Source organism: Hirundo rustica, chromosome 5, assembly GCF_015227805.2.
Source record: "Hirundo rustica isolate bHirRus1 chromosome 5, bHirRus1.pri.v3, whole genome shotgun sequence".
In the NCBI taxonomy this organism is placed as follows: Eukaryota; Metazoa; Chordata; class Aves; order Passeriformes; family Hirundinidae; genus Hirundo; species Hirundo rustica.
The window spans coordinates 62,729,448-62,749,720 of NC_053454.1; the positions used below are offsets into that span (position 1 = coordinate 62,729,448).

General features: G+C 40.4%; 1 protein-coding gene across 28 annotated transcripts in view; it reads right to left on the reverse strand.

Annotated features, from left to right (window-relative positions):
* Positions 1-20,273, reverse strand: part of CAMK2D (calcium/calmodulin dependent protein kinase II delta) — a 116,643-nt gene that overhangs the window by 38,542 nt on the left and 57,828 nt on the right. For 23 of the 28 annotated variants that reach the window (XM_040063935.1, XM_040063934.2, XM_058420565.1 and 20 more), the window contains 3 exons: positions 14,435-14,489; positions 8,113-8,178; positions 5,505-5,577 (listed from right to left, as the gene is read on the reverse strand). In XM_040063935.1, the coding sequence (XP_039919869.1) occupies positions 5,505-5,577; positions 8,113-8,178; positions 14,435-14,489 (194 nt within the window). Of the gene's footprint in view, positions 1-4,541; positions 4,615-5,504; positions 5,578-8,112; positions 8,179-14,434; positions 14,490-20,273 lie in introns of those variants that run through there. The other 5 variants (XM_058420553.1, XM_058420561.1, XM_058420563.1 and 2 more) reach the window with 2 other exon arrangements.

The window sequence follows — 20,273 nt, forward strand, 5'->3', positions numbered from 1 at the left end:
TGAAAAGATAAGTAAATTAATTTTAGACACTTTGCTTGTTTGTTTGTTTTGTTATGGTAGTCTGGAAAAGAACAAATACTTAGAGGAGTGAAAAAGAGAAGAAACCCATGAGGTTTTTTCCCATGAAATTGCAAAACTTGCACTTCCTATCCTATCTGGAGAGAACCACCAGGCCTGTAACCAGCCTTCACAAGCTCATGCCAGCAAGACTAAGGACAGCATGGAGAGGAGGAGAGCCAGAATGGGCATATGGAGCTGTGACACCCACGGGTGTGACAGGACAGGACAGAGATTCCCAAGAGCTCACTACTGGAAAAATGGGGCAGGAAACTCTCAAAAGACAGGGATTCATTGATGACTAGTCTAGCCCATGCAGTTTGTAGGATCAGGCATCTACAACTGTCAAAATGAAATGTTTTGCACCACATCCCAACAATAACAGCCCTGTGATCCTATTTGCATTTAGAGGGCAGGTGTATTTACATTGCAAATCTTTCGGCAAAACCAGCACACCCACGTTTGTGCCTGCAGAGAACCTTTACAAATAACAATGTTAGTAAAAGTTCCCACTTTGCTTTTTTTTTAATAGGGTATATGTTGGTCACATCTGAAATTAAATGCTATGGTACACTCACAAAATTAAAGGTAAAGGCTTTGAACATAACAATTGTGTTCATTCAACTGTTCATAATGAATCCTTTGAACTCCAATTAGCAAATACATCAAAGGTAAATTGCCCAAAGACAACTTTATTGTATAAATGTTTGCTTTAAAAATACAACTAAAAAGGTCCTGTAGAAATCAACAGATTATTTCAGAGAACTGTGACCCTCGTAGCATTTGCTTGCCATATCTGTCTCTCCAATCCCCATGATTTTTAAAAAAGGTTTTGTTCTACATTTCCAGAATAACAAAACCTCACTTTCAGGGGTATTTGCTGTGACTCCTCAGAAGCAATTTCTGCAGTGGTCTGTGACAAGGAATTTCACTATAGCCGGGCTGGTGCTGGGACCCCAATCCTGCAAACTCTTCAACGTAATCCAGGTTCAACCCAGCAGCAATCGTATCGCTTCCAAGGGACTATTTTTGTGATTGCAGTTAATCCCACGCATGTATTGAGGTTGGAAACAATTAAGATCATAAGCCCCTTTCAGCAAAGCCTATCTTTAATACATGTCAGGTATCCAGAAAAATATGCTTGAGCCTAAGTAAGACCTCTGCCACGGTGATACTTCTATTAATTAACAGCACAATGGACCCTGACAACTCTTTAGTGTAAGGGTGGTTTTTCCCCTCTCATCAAAGGAACACTTTTTCGGCAAGTTACCAACACTGTTTTCTCACTCATCTCATTGTCGCTATGTCATAGATTAGACAATATTTAAAAACTTCCATCAATAATTACTTGATGAATCTTCTATTTTCACAGTTTTAAAAATTCAGATGAAGGGCCCTCAGAATAAAATGTAATTTTTATAGTCACTTAAATTATCAACTCACCTCAACTACATTGTATGAAACACTGAGTGCATAGCTGAGAACTCTTCTCTAGGTTCATCGACACTGATTTAAGCAATGTCACACTCCTTGCCATTTAACAACACTAATTTCAACACACAGTCGCAGAGTTCCGCAAGGTTTCCTCTCAGAGTGAGAGAAGTTCACAGTAATTTATTCCTGGAATGATGTTCTTGTATAAACCTCTTAAAGCAATAGATGATCCTATTTGGTTGTGATCTCCAGGCAAGCCAAAAGCAGTGAAAAGCCTCATCTTTTTGGATGGAATACAAGCACTACCCCACTGAGCACATACCACTTTTCCAAAAAGTGATTTTGTTCATAACACTGGTTTTGTGTTTTCTGATGTGGGTTTGTTTTTTTGTTGGCTTTTTTAGTTTGTGCTTTCCTCTGGGGATTTTTTTTTCTTTTTATTCCATTGCACGTTTCTTCTCTGCAGAAGTACCGCTTTAGCAGATGAGTATGTTCCACCAGAATTCCTGATTTACTCCCATACGAAAGACAAGAGCCTTTTGGGCCATGCCATGTGGGACTGTGTGCTTAACCAACATGCAGCAGTTGTTTGAGGCTGGCCAGAGGTATGTGGGTAGTTATCATGCATTAACTGGGAATGAGCGCAATTACTTGGGAAACATTAACAGCACCGCGCAGGGCTCATTCCCCAGATTCAGTGGTGTCACCTTGTGCTTCCTGGTGATGGGCGGCAGCCAAGCATGCACAATGGCACTGTTAACTGCTAAAATTACTTACAAATAAATTAATGTGATTTATGCCATACTTTTCCAGAGGTCTTTAATCCTTAAGATATCAAGTATTTAAGCTTTGTGTATTTTTCCTTGAATATACCTAAAGCAGCCACTCTTTGATGGAAGATAAGAGGGTCATAACCACAAAATCACAAATGTTTCACAAAAGCAGGAACACTCTTGCCTGATAAGAACTGGAATTCCTACCTGGAAGTGCACTTTTACTAGCTGGTAAAGCCAGGTTGCCACTAATAAGTTTATTTTTTTCTGGGTCTAGGATCCACCATCATTCTGACTTATGCCAGTGATTATGAACAGAGCAGCAACAAGTACTTCTGCAGGTCATAAGAGGCTGCAAAAGCTCATGTCTGTTTGCTACTAAATCAGCCTAGAAGGAAAGTTAAAGAAAACAAGATCAACCAAAATCTCCCCACCTCCAGGCACGCCATCATGTTTGGACTGAGTTGTCGGAAAAAAAAAAAATCCATCAAGTTTTGCAATTTAAGGATCCATGCCAGGCCATAACCACCTTCCACATCTTGCTGCTCTACTCCTGGCATCTTCTTTTCAGCACATGGCGTTCTGCTCAGATTTCACCACAGTCTTTCATTTAATTCTTTGGGCTTTTTGGCTTTTGCCACAAAGCTGTAACTGAAGAAGGATGGTTTTCTGCTTCCTCAAGTTTTCACTTTCCCAAATGAAACTGGGCACTACAGCTTGGCAGAAACACTTTTTCTCACACTGTTTTTTCAATTCATCCTGGATTTGCCAGAATAAGAAATCCACACATGGTCTGGAGCAGGCAACAGCTGGATTTAATGCATTCCCAAAGAAAAAATTGCTTTGTGTGAATGTATGAAAAGTAACAGAAAGCATCCCTTATTCTATCAGCTCAAATAGCAACAATCCTGGTTTTTTTCAAGTCCTTTTGATGCTAGAAGCATAGGACTGCATGTACAGTGTGGACAGGAACCACTGGAGTAGCCGGACAAATTTGACATCCTTTCATAGAAACTCATTCCATGTTACCCAGCTGCCATACAAGATTTACAGATTGAACAGAGATTTGTCGGTCTTCTGTTGTACAACTGTGACAAAGGAAAATCCAGAAGTGCAAAATGGGAAGAAAATTTGGGGTCTGCATCTTTGAAACTCATCCTGCTCTCTGAGCTTTTGGAGCAAACTCCTTTGAGTTCCTTTATAAAGTTTGAGACTTTATAGTCAGACAAGAACAGTTTGTTTGGGAGTGAAGACTGGCAAGAAAGGTGACAGCATTCTGATTCCAACGTTATTACTCATGATAACCACTAGAAACTCTTAACCTAGCAGGAAATTTCTGTTTCCCAGAACTCATTCAGAAAGAAAAACTAAAGCCCAAGGATCACCACTGCAAGGGATTTATAGCTCATTTTTCTGCCTCAGCCCACACCATTTTTTCTCTGCCTCACATAGGATCTGATAGCTCAGACTTCCATTCGATTTCAAAATAAACCATTTTCTTTTCCTTGAGGATCATGAAGCTCAAGTGCCCAAAAGGTAAGCTTCCTACAAGCTCTGGCCCTCTTGGAACCTCACAGTAAAAGGAGATGATGCTTCTTTCTTTGCCAACGTATTTTAAAGGCAGAGAGCATTCATGCAGCAGATGCCTCTAGCCATTTGGATATATACATAGTTAAGAAAGAGGGAATGCTTTCTCAGCACTGAGTTTTCTTTAAAAAGGTTTCTATCCCAAAGTTAAAGCTTATCTGGAAGGAACTGGACTCCTCACGTGAGTGTGGTGAGAACACTGTAGAAATTCCTGCTTTTTAAAGATGTTTTGTAGCCCAGCCATGATCTGGAGGAAGAGAGAGGTCTGTGTGCCAGTGACCCCAGAGCAGCTGATCTTCCGTCACTAAAATGCATGGCATGCAAAGCTTCTGTGTTTCCCAGAAGCACTCCGAATTCTGCTGATGAGAGATGGGAAGTTGCCCTCATGCCCTGTCCCAAAAGCTCTGGATGACACCCAGGAAGACCACGTATTCAACGAATACATGCAGTGCTCGAAAAGCACCTTTTGTTCTCCCTGTACTGCCCAGCGCCGCACAGCCATGTACTGGCCGGCCTCGAGCAGATACTCTCCGGTGAGCACGAGCTTGTTCTTGCACGTAGGTGAAGCCAAGTTAAAAATAAATGAACCAAGGGGAAAAACAAAAAGAGGGAAGCATTTATATGTCGGCTGCTGGCGGCCCTGTGGGGCAGGGATGCTGCTCCGGGAGGGCGGCGGGCAGCAGCACTCACCTTGAGGTCACGATGGACCACGCCCATCTGATGGCAGTGCAGCACGGCCTCCAGGATCTGCTGAATGCAATGACTGCATGCAAACACCATGGGCGCCCGTTAGTTCCAGCACCAGGCGATGGGGCGGCGGCCGAGGGCGAGGCCGGGCGTGGCTGCGCTCCCGCCCCGGCCTGCCCTGCCCCGCGCCGCCCCGCTCGGAGCACGACGGCCTCAGGCTCCACCAGGCTGCCCTCAGGGACGGCCGGCGGGGCGGCTGCCTTGGCTTTGCTTGGAAATTAACACCAATGCCATTTTTAATGATAATTTTTAAAAGGAAGAAATTTTGCCTCTAATTCAAGGTTGTATTAAATATTTGACATCCTCTGTGCTTTTTTCTCCTCGCTTACTCAGAGCCCTCACAGAGGCATTAAAGAACTGTAGAAATGGTTAGAAATCGCAGCGACCGTGGAGGTAGTCCCCAAGCCCCCTCCAAGCCGGGTGCTCCAGGTCAATAACTAGCTCCCAGCCACCCGATTTAGCCGGCAATTAGCGGCACTTGCCTGAGGGCTCATCGCACCCGAGTGCAGCAGTGTGCGGCCGCTGGTTCTGCTGCCGCCCCCCGGGCCTCAGCACAGCCGTGGCGGTCACATCTGCAAGCTGACATACATCACAGCCAGGGGTCACCTCCCTGTGCCCTCACAGCCGCACAGGGACAGCCCCGGCACCCGACACAGCACGGGCAAAATCCAGCGCCTTGGCAAGAGATGGCTTTTGGGCAACCGTTCCCCCTTTTGCCGTGATGTATATTAGGCCTGTAGACTCGCAAACTGGAAAGAGGCATCATGCATTATTGGTTGGACCGGTTGTTCGGAAGGTGAATAGGACAAGCAAGGGAACATCGCAGACATCCCACCCTCTGCCCCTACCCAGCGGAAAGAAAACCCCACAATTCTTATATCCAATTGATGGGCACCAGATACTGACCTTCAGGTCTCTGTGAACTATGCCATTTAGATGACAATGATTAACACTTTCTAGAATCTGCTGTATACAATGACTGCAAAGATACAAGGGCAGAATGGAAGGGAGAACATTTTAAAGGCACATAATCACATTAAATACAAAATAAAATAAAACTTAAAAGAAAAAGGTAAAGAACAAAAACAATTTTACATCTCTTGACAAGTCTTGATTGCAGTTTGAACTGGAACAACATTGCTGAATATAGAGATATTTCCAGCTCCAACACATCCAAAAACCAAAAAAACCAAAACCGAACCAAAAAAGACATTTAACATGGAACATATGACACGTATGAGACAGAATCATCAGACTATATTTTCATTCAGCAGTATGGAAGCTTTTTCCAGTTTCCAAAAACTGCCACAAGAAAAATAAAGTGGAGGAAGCAAAACAATTAGTGGCACATTTTGGTTTTCTTAATTTTTTGTGGTGAAGTTAACATTACAATAAGGGCTGAAACAAGAAAATGGTCAGAAATGAGATGATATACAGAAGACAAATGAAATAAAAAATGTCAAAAGCTAAGGAAAAGCAAAACATTTTTTCATTTTGAATTGGTTTCTTTAAAACGATTACTAGAATAAAGCCAAGTCATTAAAAAAGGTGGCATGCTTTTTCATTTAAAATAGTGTCCAGCTCTAGTTTAGTTAGGAATCACTTGGGGAGTGAAAATCCACATTAAAAATTTAGACAAATGTTTTTAGCTTGGTGCTTTCAGTAACTGAACTAGCACCTATTTTTCCATACCCAGGTTTGCAAGTTTTGGCCCGTCCATGGTGCCAAAAAGCACAACTAAAATATTAATATTTTGGAGCACTGGAACTTTCTCAGATGTTTTTTGGCACTACAAGAGCTTAGAATTTTTTTTAAAGACATCATTGTGGGACAAGTGAGAGATGATAAGTAATACACAGTAGTCAAGATGCTGCTCATCCAAAACCTTTTGACCAAGGAATTCAGAAGGAATGATCATAATCAGTAACTGGAGCCCAAGCCTGAAAACCCTTTCTTAGGCAAGTAGTTCACAACTCACTGCACTGTTTGCCTGAGTACAGACTACTGGCATGAGCAAGGGCTTGCAGGAGCAGACCAGTGTGACAGTCCTGGGAGAGGCATCCACAGAGGACAGCAACTATTGCTAGAGGGATACACACTTACACACACTAGGTATATTTTATATATTTATATAGATATATAAAATATACAAAATACAGAGATGCATCATAACTAGGTATTTCACTTATTTGGTCAAATTTTTACTGAAAATATAAAATGTGTGTATATATATATATATATATATAATATATATTATATACACACACACACACACACATATGTATGTACAGCCCCCTCCAATATATCATAATTCTAGAACAGAAGAAATCATCATTGCAATTTTTCCTTTTAATTCCCAGCTACCTTAAAAACACACAAGCATATACTGGCCTTTGGCATCAAAATTAGAAATTTGCTTCAATCACAGCAGGAAAAAAATTATTTGAATTTTTTTTTTTTAACATAGCTCCTCTTCTTCCACCGCACCTAAACCCCATTGCTGTTTTGTCTTCTACAGGTTGTTTTGCTATGTGTTGTTCTTTATTTAAATGCCTAAGGTATTTATCTTTCTACCATTCCTACAGATGCAGTAAGATCTGGAAGTGGAAGCTTCCTAATATTCAGAGTAACTTCTCGTCTGTTCATTATTATCCTACTACTGTTGTTATGAATACTTCATTCTTTCCAGTCATCTCCCAGTGAGATGCAAAGATTTAATTTAAAATCGCGTGTACTAAATACGTATTACTGGGGGGGGTGTGTTTGTAAGCACACAGAAACATATGGATTCTTTAAATTTACTTTGAGATCAATTTCTGTGAAGAGTGTGGTGGTAGAACATATTTTCTTTAATGTAATTGACCACAATGTTTAGGATTCTTAACTTTATGACAATATTTAAGATTTATTATTATATGAGGACAAACATGAGATAAATGGCCCTGATACTTTATGCATGCAGATTATGATAATTGTCAACTTATTACTGAAGTTTTTCAACAAGCACTTTCAGAAGATTGCCAGAGATTTCATATTTGAGCTCAGACTATGAGATGCACAGTATAATTGCTTATTGATGAAACACAACAAAAATTTTCTAATTGGAAAAGGAAATTAGCACTTCTGGACTGAGAACAAAAAGCCATATTTAATGCAAAATTCTTTTAAGACCAACTTATGCTTCAAACTTTGATCAGCAAATGTAAGAAGCCATAGATGAGATCCTTGAACTGTTATGTCCAGGTTGAAGAGGAAACAATGGGTAAAATATTAATTAATTGAGATCCAATTTCAGCTTTTTTAGATCAGCAGATACCAAGACTTCCCACGGGTTCTCCATCACTCAGTCATGAGCTCAAACTGCCAAACTCTGCCCTTCCAAGTCTAAGAGAACTCCCGGAGAAATCCTAGTGTCTCACAGACTGTGCTGGGAAACTGATGCCAAATGCCAGGATATATTTAAGTAACTATCCTAGAATTATCAAAGGCAACATTAGAAAAACAAATTACTTACCTGGCATCTGCTTCACTATAATACTCCCTTGCGACTATATCTTCAAACAATTCACCTCCAGTGACTCTGTTACAAAAAGCAAGATGGGGAAAAAGAGATTTCAGAAGTGAAAATGTGCACCTTAAATTAACTTGACAGGGAGAAGTCAGAGAGGAGTAAGTGAAATATTTGTGAAGAAATGCAAGAGGTTTTGCAGCAAAATGAAGGAACTGAAGTGGAAGGTTTGTCCATCCTAATCATTACATTAATAAAATGGATATGGTAGAAGTGCAATCATAAATAGAAAACAAAAGCCAAGGGCAGAAGTGGATTGGGCAGGATGCCAGACATCAGTTATGGATGTCAAAAGGAAGGAGTAAAAACTACAAGGATAAAGGGAACTGACCAGCCAGGAAAACTGTGGCTGAAGAAGTTCAGTACAATTCAGGATAATTTGAAAACTGCAATATCAGGCAAAGGTAAGAAATGCTAAAATACAACAATAGAAAAGGAAAAGGGACTTTCAGCGTAGGTCAAATCACAACAGAGGTGTACCCAGGTGCCAGAGGGACTGGCTTTTTGTGCTGTGGTTAGAAAGAACATTACTGAGGCAGAAGGGAAGTATCAGTAGAAGCAGGGTGTATCTTCATCAGTTTAACAGCAGATTTTTCCTAGAAAAATTTTATTTATCTTTGTGGAGAAAGTAGGAATAGCTTAGTTAAAGTGCCACTGAAAATAAGTACAAGGGAAGAACTGTATCATCCTGGGGCCTGTAACAGAAGTTGCTGTGCATCGTTGCATACTCAGGAGCTCATTGTACAACCACTGGTTTAATGGCAGAGAGTAGCTAAAAAGAAATAAAACTGTGTTTTTGTATCTCAAAGATCACAGTCTAGAATGAGCCCTGAGCAGGATGATGCCACCATCTTAGATTGCATCTGAAATAGGGTGACAGCAATGTCCTCAAGTGCAGCAGTAAAATCCCTCCTCATACTGTACCAGTTCTGGTCACTCAAACTCAAAAAAGGCAACTGGAAGCGTAGCATGAACAGAAAAATTGCTACCAGGCTACCCAGTTACTCACTCATCAGATATCCTCAGAGAAGCAAACCCAGTTTAGCTGGGCAAAACAAAGGTTAAGAAGGATGAAAATAAATACTGAAGACAAGCATAAGCCTAGATCTGCCCAGAGGGGAATTGTAAGGGATAATATTGGTACAATAACAAAGGAACATACAATACCTATGAGTAAATATAAGGTTAAAATCAGGAGAAGTTTTCTAGCAATCCTTGTAAGATGAAGATTAATGAGCTTTTCAATGATGTCATAAAACTTGTCTGCCTGTGCCACAAGAGGGGACTCATAGCATAGGAAGACCCTTCCTGTAACATTTCTCCCTATAATATAAGCTGACAGACTGGCACAGCTAAATGCAATTGTTCACATATACAGGTGCTTACATAAATAATTCCTAGATGAGAGATCAAGGTTTGTGTTTCATTACTGGTTACAAATGCTAATATTAGCACATTATATTTCCAATAAATTCCCAAACATAAAAGCCTGAGTGTGCAACAACATACTTAAAAGATTGAGATCCTTAAAAATCTGCACAGAATCTTTCTGTACAGAATGCACAGAATTGCAGTGAACACAATTACTATTGAAAACAATTAAGTTTATTAGGATTAAAAAATTTAAGGGGAGAATACTTGGAATGTTCCGAATGATAACATTCACTTGCAAACTGCTGTACTAACATTTCATTGAGTTTTCAGTTACATTAAACGATGACAGAAATGCCCTGCTCAACCAGCAGCCCTGCTCCTTTCTTGGAGAAGACCAGTTCAAGAACTTGATTGTCATGATTTCATTTATATATGTGGGTTACGTCATCCTTTTTCTGAGTTTACGCCTTACTGACTCAATGTAGAGACTTTCAGGTAACAAAACGCTATTTTGTACAAAAGTCTGCAATAAAATCTTGAGGACATAAAGTAGCTTGTTGCCTAATTTGTACTGTCTTTCTTTTTGTCTTCTACTTTCCAGAGACTGGCTTTGGTTGCTGTAGCACAAAATGTTTGATTGATGCGTATTTTTACAGTCTTTCAGAACTCTTTTTTGCATATATATTTGTCTGCCACAGTTCTGGTAAAGAGAAATTATTCTCACTTTGTGATGAATGAAAATACAAAGCATCCTTTGATCTTACTCTTTCCTAAAACACTTTTTTTTGATCCAAGCCAAAGAAAGAAAACAAGCATCTTTAGTCATCAAAGTGCCTTTCAGTGGAAAAGAATACCAAATTGATGTTTGCTCCTCTCCAGCACAGAGGGAGGAAGGGGATATGAAATCTTACTTGCTGACACTAAACATTTGCTCGGTATTCACAACCATTGTTCAGTGATGGAAAGATTAAAGCGGGAAAAGAGCAGGTGAATTTCATTGACAACCAAACAAGCAGTCAGCAGCTCCCATGCTCTGTCACTCCGAAGGATACCTTAGGAACAGCTCTCCCAAAAGAGCTAAATGGTCCCAGTGAAGGAAGGCAGAGCAGTGCAGGGCACGTGGAGAGGACAGAGCCCATCTGCCCGTTCTGAGTCTCTGGGCAAACCACGACAGCTGTGGCTCACCAAGCGTCCCCGAGCAAGGTGCTCCTGCAGCAGTAAAGGTCACGGGCATCACAGTGTAGGACAGCCTGCAGGTTCCAGGAGGGCACTCACAAACAACTTTGGTCCTTCACCATAAAGCCACATGAGCTGGTGCCACGGTACTATCTCCCCACAGGATGCACATGGGAATGGATCTCAGTGCCTTTCTGAAACAGATATGTATCTGGATCCTGGGAAGTCGCATTTCAGGCCTTTCATTAGATAAGCTCTAGTAAATTTCAGGATACAATCTAAAAGCTGAAGCTTTGTACAAATTGCTATGGTTCATTTGTGATTTTTCAGAAAAGCATAAAGTGGTAACAAAGCACATGGGTTTGTTTACATACAAAAGGTACAAGCAGCATGTAGAAACACCAAGGCCCTCTGCACCACTTCGAGAAAACCTGCTAGTTTATGTTAGCAAATATGAGAGAATAATGAAAAGAAACACACAAATTAGCAAAGACAGTTAAACCAGCCTCTGATGGTGATCACACTGGCATGGTTTCCTCCTAGCTTAGATTTATTTCTTCAATTGCTTTCATAATGGAGCTGGGAGGAAGCATTTTACAGTGGCCATAGAATTATTAAATTCACCTCTGGCCTTTCTACTTCTGAAATAGAGGCTCAAGCATTTACCTGAGGCAAATACTGTTTTGCAAATTAGGCTATTTTTTTTGTATTTTCTGTTTATTCTACACAGTATGCACTTAGAATCCAAAACCAAGGCCAGGATTCTTAATGTACCAATTGTTGCATCTCATCAAGTGCATTAGAACAGGAGACACTGAAAATAGAGAATCCCATTGACTTACACAAGAGTCTTCAAGTGCTACAGCTGTTTTCATTCAGATACAGCAATTAATACTGACAGAATTGATTGGATTTGAACTCATCTAGCATCATTAACACTGAAGACAGTCTCATTCGTGCTTAGCAACTGAAATGATCCAATAGACGCAAATCCTGACTGCAGCTGCCTTAACCAATAGGGAAGAGGAGCAAAAACTTCATGAAGTCCATTATTAAATTAATGAAGTTCATTGTTCAACATCCATTTTCCACATGGATTTCCAGAGACTCCCACCTTCCCATTTGACATGAGAGCTGTTTGCCCAAATGCACGTCTGTAACACAGCACGTTAAACACTGCTTTCTTTCTTCAGACAAAAGCACAGCCTGAGGTATACAAGTGAAGCAACAGGTTGCAGACGTGTCTATGGCATTTAATCCAAAGAGATTGTTAGAAATTCAAAATAGAAAGTAACAATGATTGTTTTTTTCCTATCACAGAAAGGGCAGTTTTCTCCTTCACTTTCTTACGTGGGATGAAGTCTGAAAGAAATTTCTGAGGAAACAGTCGTACCGAATCCTACACAGTCTGAAAGAAATCATTAAGAAAATGACATGATGGCATATGTGGGCGGAGTGACAGTGTTACACCACAGTCAGGCTCCTGCTGAATAAAAATTACATAGAGAAAAGCAGGCCTGTGTGTTCAAGAAGTGCTTATGGTACCTTTTTATCATGGCAGCTCTTTCATGTACTTGTCAACAGGGCAGTAACCACATTTGTAAAAGATGAAGTTTCACTAATAAATAATACTAGTGAGCATTAAAGCAATGATTTCTTAATCTGAATGTGAAAAATTAACTGTGAAGAAGCATTCCCAGTAATTTGGCAAAAGTTCCTCAAGAGTGCAACCTGTTGCTTCTCCAAAGACAACGATCAGTCAACGAAGTCACTGCCTCTGCCGTTTAGACATTTTCTTTTTTGCAAAATGAATAATTTTTACAAAACCCTCAAACCACATGGTCAAAACATAGAAGTTTTATACATATGCTTGAGGCTGTTCATCTGTTTGTCCTGAATGGGACTGACAGCGATCAGAGGAAGTTCCAGCCAAGGCAGAACACTTCATGTGGAATCTAGTTTTCTGCCAAGGCAGTATCTTTGGGTTAGGCATTAACATTTTATTGCAGAACATAGAATTCTATTTGCTCCCTCACTATCGAGATCTAGATACTGTTATCTACAACTTCAAAGTTGTTCAAATGTTCTAGTTCACATCACAAACCCCCTGAGATAAGTCTGGCATTATATATTAAATTTAAGGCAGACGTGGACTAATTGCAATTATAGGATGCCATAGTTTCTCACAGTACAGCAGTATAACAAAAAAAAAAAAATAGCCACTGAGTTTTAAAAGCGTTATTGTCCCTAGAACTAAGAATTCTGCATGCACTTCTTAGAAATATTTTGAATTAAGAAGCCTTCTCCAATTCCACGTAGAAAGATTCCCTTTGTAACCCTTAAGGGAAAAAAAAGCAAAACAAACCCAACTGCATGTCAGAGAACAAGTATGTATTTAGTGCCTTGGAGCCATTTCCAAGCCAACAGTCACAGCACTTACCTGGGATAGACACAAGTCACATACAAGCTTCTGTTGAGCCCAGTTAGGATTTGATTCCTGAATCCCAAATGCTTTCACTGCAGACAGACTAATTAATATTTCTGTATTTCCAGTCTGAAATTTAGTGCTGAAGAATTCTTTACAGATTTCTTGAAAAAAAGTCAAGTCAGAAAGTAAACCAGAATGTAACCTGAACACAAAAGCACATGATTGCTTGTGTGCAGGAAGATTCAAGTTCTAACTTAGCCATGCTGAATGCAAATACTTCTGTTTGTATGCTTGGAAATGAGCTATTTCCCATTTCTGGGGAAATAATGTATTCTCATTCTAACCAGCAAAACCATGGGGTGCCTAAGAAAGCTCTTTGGGTAGGTAGGTGGGTAGGTGTGTTGTCTGTTAAACCATAAACTGCCCTGGAAAAATTTACAGTTTAGAGTGATAATTTTACTTAAGTAAGTCAGTTTTGCAATACAACTCCTATCATTCAGTTTTGTCCATATCCAAAACTATAAGCAGTAACTTTTCAAGTGAGTGGAAAAGTTTGGCCATCGCAGGAAAGAATGAGGAAATCAGTTTCTCTTTTCAAGTTAAGAGCCTGAGACACACAGTTCATGCTGCCACCACCCACCCCTGCCTTCTAAACAACCTTATCTGGAAAAAACAAGCTCTATACAGGCCCAGTTGCTACATGAACAACTCATGGGACTTAAATTTCTGAAGCAAAATAGGATCTCAGTCGGAAACTTCCTTTCTATATACTGGGCACTTTACATTCTGAGTGGTATCAAAATGAAACATTATAAAGCAGTAAGTTATCTATCAGGAATGAAATACTAAAAGAATCTTTCCCTCTCTAAGCTCAGGCTTACATTTTCAATCCAGCAGTAGAGATTTTCTGTAGAGAAAGTAGTGTTCCACATGCTTTTTTAATCTCTCCTTTAGACAACTGCCTTGCAGTATTTTTTTCTGAATCTATCATCGCTTCATTCTGGCAGGTATCACACAACCTTTACTTACAGGCCTACACTTTATATTAAAATCCACTTCACCAGTGGATTTTTACTAGTTTTTAATAGGGAATCCTTACAGTAACGCTTACAAATGAGTTCTTGCACATGAAAATGACAAAATATGTTCCTGTCTTTCCAGCTGTTTCCAATCTATGTGTCCAGGTCATCACACCAGAACCATGCATTTATCTCGTGAACTTGCACTTGCATCTCCAAGTTTGAACAGCACATCCCCAACATGCTAAACAAATGCAAAACAAATACTTACAAGTCAAAGACTAAGTAATGGAATCCTTCTTCTGATATGCTGTCATGGAGCCGCACTATGGAAAGGGGGAAGAAAAGATAAACACCAGTCACCTTTTCCATGTCTTTGATGGCTGTTGTTGGTTTGGGGGAGAAGGGGGGAGGTTATAATTCTGCTGCAGAGCTGGCATTGCATCTGCGTGTTCTCAGCTGTGGGGTTTGGGATTTTGTTTCAAATTCCTTACCCTCAGAATTGTCTTTTCTGTAGCTCTTACTTTCCTAATGCCATATGACCTTTTTCTCAGCAGTATTACGTCTTAGATGTTGTAAACAAAGCAAGATGAGGAAAACCCCCCGACAATTAGTCACAAATTTCGGCAGAGTAACAACCTTCCAGGGCTCGTTAACAGTTTCTCACATGTACTGTGACGAGCTGCAAAGACAGAAATCTCCTGGCCAGTGTAGAGCATCCTAATTAAGCCCCTGTGCCGTGTTTACAAAACCCTCTTGGTGTCCAGATCTAAAGCTTTCCCTGAAAATGTGCCAGTCAGCTGCAGAATCTTCCCTTTGAATTTTAAGAATTCACACCACATCATGGTGCAACTATGAATTAAGTCCTGCGGTTTTCCTTAATTACTTTAAATGAAATTGTAATTTCCAAAGGTAATACAGGAAGCTTTGTCAAGTAGCTTGATGCAAATAATTATCACTTACAGAATCGAATGAAAAAATCAGGATACCCTAAAAGTGATCTGTGTTCAAAGCTGAGCTGAGGAAGAAAGTGTAAAAGAATTTTCAGATGTCCCCAAATGGTAACTTTCTGCATTAATCATTTTTTATACATGACAAACAAACATGACTTTTAAACTTAATAATATTTAGCCCAGAGAAACATCTTGTGTTTACACAATACTGAAGAGAAAACCAGCTCTTGGCTGACTCAGTATGCAGAGCTCGTGATGATTCAGAAGAGCCAAGTAGGTCTAAATCAGAGTTTGTGGTTTTGGCTGGTTCTGTATTTCAGATTACTCCATGTTTTTATGAAAGGCCAGCCAACACCACTCTCCACCCTCTCAAAAAACCCCCAAACATCCCCAAATCAGCTTTCTGTCTGCTTGTGTTGAACTGAGCTTTCAATACCCCCAAATATCTCATCTTTAAAGCAAACCAAATGTGGGATGAGACACCACATACCAGCTTAGAAGAGCATCCTCACATTTCTAGCTGAGGACAGAGACCCCTGAAACATCTGCTTGTTGGGCACATTGCTTTGTACAGCAGCATCAGGGATACTACTCATGAAATGGGATTTAGCACTGACCCTTGGGTATGTCACAGATGCTACACAGCCCTAAACCTGCAAAATTTGGAGTGTGGCTGGTCTGCTTTGCATATACACCTACAAAAAAGTTAACAGCTCTTTAACCTTTAATACATAGCAAATGATACCTTTTGATAGAAAAGTCCTGTTCATGAAATAGACTAGTAAGAACTCAAAGCATGGCTTTTTCAATTCAGAGCAACATTCTCCACTGTCATATCCCTGTTACTAAGCAGGCCAGGATGGCACCATGGGAAGGGGCTTCTCCAACTTTGGAGTCTGCCTGAAGCAGGAGGTGCTCTTGCTTTGTCACTTCCTTCTCTAGAACAGGACTTGGTTCCAAGAGCCTGCAGAACCACGGATCTGTCCCTTTGAACTAGAAAGATGCTGTTATTTGAGATGATGGATGATGTTTTGCTCAGCCTGGGGAGTCTAATTCCTTGCTAGCCAAACTTGAGTCTGACATATCTTCAAGGATATCTTCTTCAAGGATCACATTCTTTCTTTTCCTTTCCTCCCAAATGTCTGAATCACAGAAGTGAGATGGAACAAATCCTTCTCTGAATCAGGATCATATGCCCCTGATTGTTTCTGAAAAGGAAAACAGGCTGAGGCAGCCAGGGAAGATGAGAGCTGCCTTTTGGCAAGTGCTTATGTTGGCATCTTTGATCAATCCAGGCACATGGTTATGTCTGTGAAATGAAAATGTCAAATAGGCGAGGGCAAGGAGAGCAATCTCTGGTGCAGACAAGGCCGAGAGCAGAGCAAAGGGTGCACGACGGCACCAAGGCTAACCCAGCACAGCCCAGACACTGCGTGCACTCAGACTGCCACGGGAAAGACAAGGGATGATGGGATGACAGTTTGAGAAGATACTCCCTGAGTTTAAGAGGGGATGCACTACAATTTGTGCAGTCACTGCAGACAGATCCAGATCCTCACACAAACCTATCAGGCAGGATTCAGGCATGACAAACCAAAAGGCAGCAATAACAGAGATTATTCATCCAATATAACTCCCATCAGAAGCTCACGCTGCCATTCCTATTTCTCCAGAATCACAAAGCATTCATCAGTAGTAACAGTTCCATTTATCTTTTCTGAAAGGATTTCAGTTAGACCAAATCATTATTATCTACAGATATTTCATCAATGCTGTTGTCAACAAACACAAGAGAGGGCAGAAAGGAAACGGGTAACTCCTTTTCCTTCTGCCTGCTGTAGCTCTGTGGTCACTCTCCTACCCTGGGTTCCAGAGAAGGTGCTTAACAACATCAGACAAAGTCATTGCTCCTAAGCAAACCCCATGGAATGCCTGACAGGAACCCAGGGAGCTTACAGTCTTCCTTTTGGAGAAATACTGTAAGCCCACAAAACGCTGGGAATACCCACGCTTTGGCTTCAGCACTGATTTTCACCTGAAATACTTTCCAATCATGACACTGGAAATACCCTAACAATAATTTTAGGGAGAACTCCTATTAACTTGATTAGCTTCCATTTAGCCATTAGTGCGGCCCAGCTCCAATCCGACTGAAAAGTAAAATGATCTCCTTTATGTGACTTTTTGTGCTGAACTGTGCTATTTTGTGCCTATTCCACAGAAAACAGTTTGATATAATGGCCAAATAACTTTGTGACCTCTGTTTGGAATTTCTGCCTTTAAAGAAAAGAAAAAAAAAAAAATCAAAATACTAATATTCCACATACATCCACTGAAAATCAAAATTTTCCAGGCAAAGAGTCAAGTCAAATAGTAGATAGAGAGAAATTCTTGATGATGAAGACATTTAACCACATTCAAACCTACTGCCTAAAATATTTGTGTGAAACTGCTCAAGTGATCATTTTGCTAAATTTGGTATCTGAATTAGTTTGTCACAAAGTCAAATTACTGAAGAAGACTGAACGTCGCACCAAAGTTATGTTACATGGTCAGCACAGCAGCTGCACAAACGAGCAATGAGGTGCCAAACTGCCAGAGTGATGCTCCTTGGGGAAAACTCTCACTTTATGCAATCCCATTCATTGTATTCATGAACAGAGCATGGAAAGGGATTATCAGTCAATGGTAAAGACATTCATTTTTCCTTTGGTACTAAAGATTAAGATCTGTGGACCCCCAGAGAGAGCGATCCTGTAACTTGAAGTTTGATGTCTCAAATTAGTGCACCACTAGGAAGTTACAGGGCAAATTCTCCAGTGGTAGAGGTTTAAAATGGGTTTGAAAGTCACAAAAGCTTATGTCATGTTTGCTGAAATATGCAAATTACTTCTTCAAGTTTCTGCTTTCCTGCAATGATGAAAGAGAAAAGGATGCTTTCCCTCCATGTTTGCTTCCGAAAGTGTATTACAGTATTCATGCACGCCTTACATAGACCACTTATTCAAACAAACAAACAAACAAACAAACAAACAAACAAACAAACAAACACCCTAACCCTTTAAAAAATGAACTTAAATACTTAATGGAAGGAACTTCATGGAATGGCTTAATTCAGCTTTGGGTGTTCTATGAATTGGTGCCTGCCTGCCAGTAGATATGGCAAAATTGGTGCATTTGAAAATGAAAAGGCAAAATAAAAAATGAAAAAAAAAACCAAAACCCCTCAGTCACTGAAAAGCCATAATCAGATATGTTTTAACTCATATTTGAACCACTCAGTTTTCTATTTCAAACACCCGTCTGTAAGCCTTTTCTCCTGTCCTGTCTCTGACAAAGAAAGCCTTGTGCTCAGTACTTGGCTTGGCTTGGCTGAGAAGTGGAAGTGGAAGATCTACTGTGGTTTAGCACTGTCAGAACTCACATCCCCCTGCAAAGTCACCCTTTGCTACCTTTCCTGTTCTACTGCATAAAGCAAAGTGATAAGGGATGGAGAACAAAGTTACCGCTTGAACTTTACCAGAACCTCTCGTGCACACCAGTGCAGAAGCCTTTACAGCAGTACCAAGAAGTCAGACCAAAGTCAGCATTCATCCTACAGCTTTTAATCTGGATCCCAAGGGAAATGTGCTGGGCTCCCAAGGTAAACACAATAAAGCTGCATGAGAAGCAGAACCAAGCATGCAAAAGTTTGTGACCCACAGCTCAGGAGTGCTACTGTTGGCACTGATCTGCTCCCTTCAAACAAAATGTCTTCACTGCAGCCTCATTCTTGGCACATCAGTGCTCCATCGTGCCCCCACGTTCTCTTTTGAATGCCTGGTATAAATGGTATAAACAACCTCTGCTGAGCCACCAAATCCCTTAAATCAGTGGTGCAGAAGAGTCACAGCTATGGCTCCCAGGCAGGGAACTCAGCACGAAAATGAAGCCTGTGCTGTCCTTACTGCTCCTTACATTTCCTCTCACACAACACTGTTCTGCTGAGACCATGGAAGCCTGGGGCCCTCTATAATGAAGCTCATCAGGTACAGCAAAGAGAACTTGGCAAATATTAGTAAGAGCTGTTACTTAAGAGTCTGAAACATTTAGAGGCTAATCTGGTAAGATTAGTACAGCAGCAATGCTCCAGGACAGCTGCTTTCTGAACAACACCAAACACAGAATAATGCTTTGCATATCTAGGAAAATAATCCTCCCCCATGCTGTCAACACACCAGCAGTAAATGCAATACTTACAGTCATTAAATGACTTTATGCAAGTCAGCAGCGCTGTGTACACCATTAACAGGTGGCCTGTATTCAGCAACAGTGAACCAAAACTATGTAATTCCCAAATTCCTTCAAAAGGTATATATTTTTATTACAGTGCAAATTCACAGCTATTTAGGGCCAAAAACTTGAGAAAAAAAAAATCCTATTTATCTGCATCTCAAAAATTGATATAGTAAAAAATGATGGGAAAAATAACTAAAGAATTTAGTATTTGGAAATACTGCCTTTTCCCCCAAGGCATTGCAATAGCAAGTGTTGAGCACTATGAACAAAATGCCATATATTCCTAAAATATTCATTTGTGAGCAAAACCCACCTCCATCAAGGCCCTCACAATAAACAACTGTACTCTGATTAAATGCCAGCCTACTGCATGCATGTGGAGAAGTCACTTTGCCCAAGTGTTAACGTCGGCAAAAGATTCTTGCTCCAGAGAAGACGAAAAATTACTTGTCAAAGTAGATTAAAGACCGCATTTTGCACGGAGACTAAGCGACTCCAGGTACATATGTCAAAGTAGATGGCCTCAAATTACCAGCTCTTTTGTCATGGAGAGACTCTTGCTTCATTCCTGCTAGGTGAGGACTGACAGTCTTTAAAATATAAAATTTTAGATAAAATTACCTAATTAAAGAAGGGACACAAACCCAAGAGGTATTCCAAAACATACAATTCTGTGTTGGTAGTCCCCAGAGGGAGCAGTTGAGATAAGTGACGCTTATCTTTTTGTCCCACAGGCTTTGGATACTTTTCAGCGCACCATAACACAGGTGTGTACGCATTTCTGTGTGCACATGTGCCCAGAGCAGTTCTGTGGAATTATATCCTGGATCCATGAAGTTCAAAGGAACGGCTGCAACTACACATCTTAATTATTCATGT